The sequence below is a fragment of the Pelophylax lessonae genome, assembly GCF_965119305.1.
Source record: "Pelophylax lessonae genome assembly, chromosome: 5".
Lineage (NCBI taxonomy): Eukaryota > Metazoa > Chordata > Amphibia > Anura > Ranidae > Pelophylax > Pelophylax lessonae.
The window spans coordinates 171,044,247-171,053,689 of record NC_138772.1 but is presented as its reverse complement, the minus strand read 5'-3'; the positions used below and the strand labels follow the sequence as shown (position 1 = coordinate 171,053,689).

The 9,443-nt window shown below is 43.4% G+C and overlaps 1 protein-coding gene across 1 annotated transcript in view; it reads right to left on the bottom strand.

The window, feature by feature from the left end:
• Positions 1–1,029: 1,029 nt before the first annotated feature.
• The window catches only part of ZNRF2 (zinc and ring finger 2), a 169,703-nt gene continuing 161,289 nt past the window's right edge, over positions 1,030–9,443 (bottom strand). The window contains exons 4-5 of the mRNA XM_082259113.1: positions 9,273–9,353; positions 1,030–2,087 (exon numbers count right to left, since the gene is read on the bottom strand). Of these exons, the coding sequence (XP_082115239.1) occupies positions 9,296–9,353 (58 nt within the window). The 3' untranslated portion in view covers positions 1,030–2,087; positions 9,273–9,295. The remainder of the gene's footprint in view (positions 2,088–9,272; positions 9,354–9,443) is intronic.

Sequence of the window (9,443 nt, the reverse complement as noted above, 5' to 3'; positions counted from 1 at the left end):
CTCAACACAAAACGGGTGGAGGTATTGCCCTCATCAATTTGGCTGGGGTCGCTTTTTTAACCTATGATAAAAATAATCGTATTTGAAATTCAGCTTCCCTTTCTCTAGTTTTTATTAAATTATCACCTGCCACCATGTACAGCAGTTATCATAACTAATGCTGCAGATTACAGATTTCTATTAAAAAGTGGTTAAATTGTATTCATTCCAATCTGTGGTTTTATAAAAGGTGATCAGGCGCGGCAGTACATTTGATTGATCTTTCCATTAATGTTTACCTTGAAAAGCTAATTTCAACTTATCTTAATGACAGTGTCACACAACCATTTCTGATTGCAAAACAGCTTGTTCAAGCATGCTTTTTACCACATTGATTTCTGTGGTGATCTGAAGAATATTATATGGAAATTGATCACCCATATATGTTGAAGATTATTCTAAACAATCAATCATAAAATCGATTTTATGAATAATGTTTATCAAATCTTGTGTGTATGGAATACAGAAGTTGTGGGAGGAAGCTGGAAAATGTATATCTCCATAGAGCTCCAGCCACAAAGTTCTAATACAGTTCTCTCCTCTTCTAACTAAAACATTTAATATTCAGAATTATGCTGAACAAAGTGGTACTGTAATTGCTTGCCATGTAGAGATAACTAATGTATACCTCCAGGGCCTGTGTTATCACAATATTCACATAAAGCCAAGAGGAAGAGAAGGTATATTTGAAACCATGTTTAAAAGCCAGGATGTCAGGGCTCACAATTCTGAAGTGGTTAAAGTGAACCTTTGTACTTTCAAGTATTGACATATTCTAACAGGCAGTAAATAGGCCTTGTAACACGACCCCACAGACCTTAGTATCTGCAGGCACCGCGGAATAATTCATCCTCAAAGTTTTCGTTGAGAAACCAACTAGAATTAATTTCAGTGCTTCGGCTATGAACTTTGAAGATGAATAGCTCCTCCATGCCTGCAGATACAATGATCAGAGGCTTGTATTAAAGCTCATATGAATAATATTAAGTATTAATATTAATATCTGCTTAAGAATACCTAAATACTTGAATGTTCATTGCTTAGTCACAATGTCACATGAAATAGTAGTCAGCTGTTACAGATTACAACAATGTCAACCAAAACTGAATCAGTTTAAAATATATCTGCTCATCCTATAACTTCACTATTAAGAATTTGTATGTATGTATTACATACTGTATTTTGCCAACTGGTGTAAACCGACCAACTACTTTGTGTTTAATGGCACTTTGATGGCTAATGTTCCCTGACTAATTGTGGGGAGAAAAAAAAAAAAAAAACAACAACAAAAAGTTTACAAGTCAAATCCTGACATCACCGCTCAGTCACAGGCCAAGGTTCCCAGATAAGGTGCTCGAGATGAAAGGGTTAATCTTAAAAGAAGATATGTTTTGTTGAGGCATTCGGTGGCTGTTCATGTATTCACACACTGAACGGACACCAGAAAATGGTAGATGTGGGAACTCCTACACTACTGAAGCAGAAAAAAACACTTGTACAATTTCACATTTTCATTTTTAGTACAAAAACTGGATCTGTACCGTAAAACCATAAACTGTTTGATTTCAATTTGGCATCTAAAAAGAAAAAAAATATATATCAAGAATAAAAGGAAAAAAAAAAAATATTTCTTAGGGATGTCCTCATCCCAGCCTAGTCCAAGATCCTACGGATGAATCTTCTTAAGAAAAAGTTCTATTGGCTCCCGGCTAAAAGCATCTTCGAAAATGAATGCGGAGACTTCGGTTGACTTTGGCCTATATTATGTAATGTTCGTCATTAGGAATGGCAGGGCACAAACGTGTTTTTTTTTTTTTTTTTTTTTTGTGCAGCATTTTGAAAATCCCTGTGTGTGTCCTTATGGAGAATGTTTGGCACACAGAACTCTGAGGAAATTGTCTTCATTCATCTTTGCCGAATCTAGAGTCTCAATATCCCAATATCACAAAGGTCTAAGGCGGTAAGGCCTTCACAAGCCTCCTCTCAGGATAGCCGCTGTAGATGTCTGCTCCTCAGGTCACTCGGTTCATACAAGCAGGGAAATAAAGCTAGGAGAAAGAAAGACAAAGATTTGATGGAGCAATAAACCTAAAATAGCTCATATATGAATGAGCTATAACAACATTTATGGGTATATATGTGATGCGGGTTATAAAAACTGAAATATCCAACAGTATATTTAGCTTTTCTGTTCTGTGTTTTTTTTTTTCTAAAGGCCTTCTGGCCAGGTGGATGATGTCCCCAGTGCTACTTTTTCTCCTTCAGTGGAGGTCACATAATGAAGTGCGAGTGCTATTCTGTGCAACAGTATTCGGAGTCCAGGGACATGGCTGTGACAGCCTGGGCTAAGAGGAGGTGGGATAAAGGACACTGGTTGTCATTCAACCCAGAACACTGAGGTCATCTAGTAACAGAAACTACGTTGTCAAGGGCTATTATCTTTTTGTGGGCTGGAATTTTGCTTTAAACACTTCAATATCGTAGGAGGTCCATGGACCTCCTTAGGTTTAAGTGGTTATACCAGGATTGCAACCGGCAATTCCCTTCTCAGAAGAAGTAATTCCAGTGGCTGAACAGCGACCAGCGGCTTTACAACACAGAGAGAGGAACTGACATTGTTCTTCCCTCTGTGACCCCAGAAACTGGAAGTGTTGATGATTTTATCACTTCTGGTTCCGGCTGTTTGTTTACATCGCCATTAGTGGCCAGGTAAGCAGCTGTTTAGACCAATCGGTTTCTAATAAAGCTGCATTGGAAGCCAGAGGAGAGATTTGGCGTCTAATAGACCCCAGATCTCTCCATAAAGAGGACCTGTCATGCCCCATGCTGTCACAAGGGATGTTGTTCATCTCATGTGGTAGCAATAAAGTTAAAACAAAAAAAAAAAAATGAAAGAGTATAAAAAGAAAAAAAAAAGTTTTGGATGAAATAAATCATAATATAAAAAAATAAATAAAAAATTAAAGTGCCCCTGTCCTCCAATGCTTACGCACAAATGACTTGCATGTGCAAGTCTCGCACGCATATATAAAGGGTGATCGCACCACACTTGTGTGGTATCGTCGCAAACAATCAAGAGAGCAATAATTCTAATGCCAGACCTCCCATGTATCTCTAAACTAGTAACCTGAAAAGGCGTTTAAGGGGTTGCATATGGAGAATTTAAATTACCGTACCATAGATTAAAGTACCATAGTTTGGCACCATTCTATAGGTAGATGCACTTTTAATACGTGACATGTTCGGTATCTATTTACTAGGCGCAACATCATCCTTTATATTTTACAAAAACTTGGGTATTATATTGTGTCTCTGAGCAATACAGTAATTAAAAGTGGTTTTTGTTTTCCAAAAAATTGCATTTGAAAAAAAAAAAAATTTTAAATTACAACACCCACCATTTTATGCTCTAGGGCCTCTGCTATATAAGTATGTTTGGGGGTTCTGAGTAATTTTCTAGAAAAAAAAAAAAAAAAAAAAAAAAAACTTACCGTAAAATCCTTTTCTCTGAAGTTCATCGACAGACGCAGCTCCATATCTTCTTTAGACCATTGGGTTATGCTCCTCCCATCAGGAATAGGACACTAGGCAGGAAAAAGCTTCACATCATCTATGGGGGCTGTCCCTGCAGGCATAACCACACACACTCTGCTACAGCATCTAGTTGTGTTGCAAGCAGTGTTTAGAAGAAAAAAAAAAAAACATTTCTCTCATAAGTAGAGGGACGGGTGCTGCGTCTTTCGATGAACTTCAGAGAAAAGGATTTTACGGTAAGTACAAAATACCAGTCTTCTCTATCGTTCATCAACAGACGCAGCTCCATATCTTCTTTAGACCATTGGGATGTCCCAAAGCAATAATTTTCATGAGGGGTGGGAAGACAACACCAAGAAGAACGTAACTCCCCAAAGGCGTAGCCAACCAGGTAATATGGAGCTCAACCAGGAACAACTGGAGCTCACCTAGCAAAAACATACAACCTTTAAAGAGAACACAAAAGATTCTCTTTAATCAGCAGCCAGCAAAACCTTGCGGCCAAGAGAGGCATCCGAAGACGCCACCACATAAACTTTGTAGAATTTTGTGAATGTATGCACAGACGACCAAGTTGCCGCCTTGCAAACTTGCATCACTGACGCCTGATGGCCAAAAAGCCCACAAAACACTCAGCGCGCAAGTAGAATATGCCTTCACAGGGAACGGAGGAACCTGACCCTTCAGCGAATAAGTGTGAACAACCGTCTGCCTGATCCATCTGGATATAGTCGCAGCAGACGCAGCCAATCCCTTACGAGGTCCCTCGGTAAGAACAAATAGAGCATCTGATTTTCTGAAAAACTCAGTAGCCACCAGGTAAACCCTGATCGCCCGAACCACATTCAAAGAATGCAAGGCAATTTCCTTGGGGTGCTTAGGCTTGGGAAAGAGTGAAGGCAGAACAATGTCTTCATTCAAATGAAAATCAGAAACCACCTTAGGGGGAAAATACTGATTTGGTCGGAGTACCACTTTATCTCTGTGGACCCCCATATAAGGTGAACGGCATGACAATGCCGCCAATTCAGATACTCTGCAGGCAGAAGTGATAGTAACCACAAAGGCAACCTTCTGAGACAATGAAAGTAGAGGAATCTCCGGAATGTTCTCAAAAGGAGGTTTTTTGAAGAACAGAGAATACCAGATTCAGATCCCGCAGAGGTAGCGGGGACCATCTCAGAGGAGCCATATGGCGCACTCCCTGAATGAAGGTACGAATCAAGGCATGCCTAGCTAACGGGCGTTGGAAACATATAGCCAAAACTGACTCTTGACCTTTTATAGTGCCCGAAGCCAACCGCTGTTCAACCCCTTTTTGCAGAAAGGCCAAAACCCTGGATACTGAAAACAAGCGAGGGTGCACCTTCAGCGATTCACACCATGAAATGTACGATTTCCACGTACGATGATATATCTTCCTGGAAGTTGACTTCATAGCCATCAGTAGCATAGGAATCACAATGTCAGAAAGACCTCTATTCCTCAACACCTGGCTTTCAACAGCCATGCCGTTAAAGCCAGCGACTGTAAAGCAGGGCCTTGAGACAACAGATCTTTCCTGAGAGGAAGTCTCCAAGGAGCGTCGGCGACCAACCTTACTAGGTCTGCGTACCAAGAGCGGCGAGGCCAGTCTGGAGCCACCAGAATGACTGGAATCTCTTCCACCTCTATCCTGCTTAGAAGCCTTGGCAGGAGTTTCAGAGGAGGAAAGGCATAAATCAGCTGATACTGACCCCAAGGAGCCACCAGCGCGTCTGTGGCGTCGGCCAGAGGATCTTGAGACCTGGCTACGAACCTCTGCACCTTCTTGTTGAGACGAGAAGCAAACAGATAGACCTCGGGTGTCCCCCACCGAACACACAGGAGATGAAACACCTCCAGGTGTAGGGACCACTCCCCTTGAACCAACACCCGACGACTCAGTTTTCCACACCTGGGATGTGCACAGCAGAGCGGGCCAGAATCTCGGCCACCTCCCTGGCTGCCAAGACGCTCTTGGTGCCCTTGGTGCCCCCCTGGTGATTGATGTAAACCAATGCCATGGCATTTTCTGATAGAATCAGAACCGGACAATCTCGCAGATGATTCGTCCAGTGGCTCAGAAAAAGCTTTTTCGCTCTGAGCTCCAAAACAGTTTGGACTCTTCTACTGTCCAAGTTCCCTGGGCACAGAGCTTCCCCAGTACCCTGCCCCAGCCCTACAAGCTGGCGTCCGTGGTTACCACCCTCCAAAACTATGGGAGGAAGGACTTGCCCTGGCATAGTGCTGGAGAATGAAGCCACCATAACAGAGCAGATCTTGTGTTGCAGCTCAACCAAATCAAAGTATCCAAGGACTTTGGATCCTTGTTCCATTTGACAACAATCTCCCTTTGCAAAGGACTGGTATGGAGCCGAGCAAACGGAACCGCCTCGAAGGTCAATACCATCAGATCCAGGGCCCGCATGCAAGTTCGCAGAGAGAGCAGATTGTTTGCCAACAATAACTGGATTGCTCCCTGCAACTTCTGCAGCTTGTCTGGGGGAAGAAACACCCTCGCCAAAGCTGAATCCAGAGTCAGGCCCAAATAATCCAGTCTCAAGGAAGGTATTAGGGAGGACTTCTTGAAATTGAGGTTTCACCCGAACTGCTGCAGGGAGCTGACAGTGATCTTCAGGTCGCTCATCAGGGCTGAATGAGAGTCTGCTCTCAATAGGAGATCGTCCAGATACCCCAGTACCGCAATCCCTCATTGACGCAACAAATGCTTTGATTTACCTGACCATGGCTTCTTGGAACTCCCAGAAGACCCGAACGACTTCCCTTTTTCTTGTCACCCCGAGGTACGATAAAAGCCGCTTATGAGCAGTGAAAGAAGGCTCCCGTCTATGACATGGTGCCTTGCCCTTAGAGGATTGAGGAAGAAGATTACTCTCCCCCCCCCCCCGTAAGGCCTTTGATCAACTCTTCCAAAGAGGATCCAAACAACCTCTCCCCCATAAAGGCAAGATCTGTCAAAGCCCTTTTAGAAGCCTGGTCCACAGGCCAGCTTTTCAACCACACCATGCGTCTAATCGCAATCCCCACTGCCGACACTCTGGCCACTAGGTGAGCCACATCACACATGAACACAAGGGCTTCAGCCATCTGGTCCATTAGTTCCAGCACCACTGAGGGGAGCTGCTCAGCTTCAAAGTTACCCTTTAGTAACTTCACCCATTAAGTCACCGTCTGTCACATCATAAAATTCACAAATATTGGTTTCAATATGAAACCCGCTAGCAGATGTAGATGGCGGGACAGAGACTCCACCCATCTAGCCACAGGGCCCGCAAAGGCTGGGGATTCTTCCACTGGAACCACAGTAGACTTCAGCCTGGAAACCAGGTGATCCACCTTTGGTGGCACGGTCCACCTAGTGGAAACTGCATCTGCAAAAAGATAATGGCGTTTAAAGCGCTTAGACACCACTAGCATGTGCTTGATGCCCCGTCATTGTTCATTGACCATATCGTCAAAAAGCTCCAGACAAGGAAACACCTGATTTTCAGGAACCAAAAGACATCTGCGATCCCGATGCTGTAGATTCATCTGCCAATTTTAAAGTTTCCCGCACTGAAACTATAAGTGCTTCCACCAATGCGCGTTCCCCGCACAGCGGCGGCGAACGAGGATAGGTCCTCTTCACCATCAGAATGCAAAGACACCGACTTCTCAGGGTGGGGTGTGTCTGCGGCGGCCATATCTGCCTCAGAATCTGAAGAGACTACCGAGGGAGGCGAAGGCAGAGGGCGTTTGCAGCTAGCAACACTTTTACATACAAAATCTACCGTTGATACCAGGCTTTCCAAGACTGCTGTATTTGCAGACAGGGGCTGCAACCCAGAAGGTTCCACAGCCTCTCCTAGGGGGTCTGTAGGTAAAATAGTTACCTGGGACTCCATTTTACACTGAAATGAATATAATGCAGTGTCACTTTAAAAGTCGCTAAATCGCGATCCCACCTCTAAATTAGCAGCATACCCAGTCCTAATCCAAAAAATCTGATAGCAGAGTGGGTGAAAAAAACCTACAGGGGACCCCAGAAACGTTACCAAACCGCTCAGGAGACTGTCAGCACGTTCTTGTGAAACAGAAATGAAAACGATCTGTCACAGGAAATGACAAGCACAGCCTGTCATAGCTAGATTTTTGTGTTGCATGCCGTTCGCCTGTCCAGCATTGAGGACTACAAAAAAAATGGCCGCCCCGATGCATTCCTATGGGAGAAAAGAAAGCATGAATCTACAGCAAAATGGCGGCCCCCACGGCGCGCCATGCAGTCTCCCAGACCCAAAAAAGAGGCATCGGAGGGTCCCTAGGAACGGACCCTACCAGGACAAGGCCACCCCGGCAGAAAAAACGCAGCCGTGGCCACAATATTTCCACCCCCTGGAGGTAGGACATGCTGTGTGTAGTGGAAAATACTTGAAGGGGGTAGGCTTAACATCCCAGAGACCAGAGGAACTGAGGGAGCCCGAGGGTCAGTCTATTCCTGATTAGCTGATTGGCCAAGATGCACAGCTGCACCAGATTTTGCACGCTCCAGTTTTAGTAAATCAACCCCTATATGCCAGCACCAACACTTTCTAGTGATACCTAGTACAATTAGGGAACAAAAGCTGCAAGTTCCTTTTTCAATACACAAAGAAATTTGTGTGTAAAAAAAAAAAAAAAAAAAAAAAGAAGAAGCTTGCTAAATTTTAGTCTGTACAGAAATGTGTTTTACTATGATTAGGAGAACCTCAAACCTGGCACTCGAGATCTGCATGAAGCCCCCTGTGTCATCAGAGTATTGCTGTGTTTTACCATATTGGATACAGTATTTTAGGACAACTGGTTAACATGAAGGCCTTATGCACACTGGGCATAAACATGTGCCTTATACAGGCACTTTTTTCAGCCTGTAGTAGCATCTCTGTTAACCTGTGGTCCATGCACATTTGGCCCTTTACAGGCAAATTTGCAGAGGAGAGTTTTCAGGCTGAAAAAGAAAAAAAAAGTCTGTTTGTGAGGAGAGCTTTCGGGCAGAAAATTTGCTTGATGAGTATAAAACGTGACAGGAGAGAATGTTTTGGAGAAGAAAAAAAAAAACGCTTATAAAAGCAAATGCCCATAAACGTGCAAAAACTTGTGTAATATGAGCCACTGTGAGCTATTTTTTATGCTGCATTTTCTGCCAGAGGTTCTGGCATTTTTTTTTAATCAGCATCGTGTGCATGGACCCTGAGGAAGTCTCATCTCTAGGCTGACTGTACTTTGTAGCAGAGCTGGGTAAATCTCAGAACTGGAGGGACAGAACTTTGACAAGTTAAACAGCTCTCATATGGGTTTACCTGTTTATTTTGCCGTTTGCCTGGAGTTCAGCCATAAAAAAAAGGAACAATTTAAAATGCCAACATAGGATAGAGGCACCATGGGACACAACAGTTCAATAGGAATGCCATTAAGGTATACACTCCAACATAGACAATCTGCTGCATGTGGAGATGAAAACCGGCCAGGAGGTGACCTGGGTGGAGTGGACACCCTGGACCATCACTGTACATAGTAACAGAGGTAGGCAATGTTGGGAGGTGGGGTAAAGAAATGCTATTTCTGCAGGAGGCGCAGTCTTTATACAACGAGCATTACAACTGTCAGATTCAGGAAAAGGCCACCATTTATTAGCAATTTACCTATCATACGAGTCATTCAAGCTCTAGTCTGATGGATGTTCCGGACAAGACCTGTTTACTTCAAACCATTCATCTATGCAACTGGAAGACACAAAAGAGCACAGAAAAAGATATTGTTACATAGGATGATGGAAAACATGAAACTATAGAGGCAGCTGAGTAGTATTATTA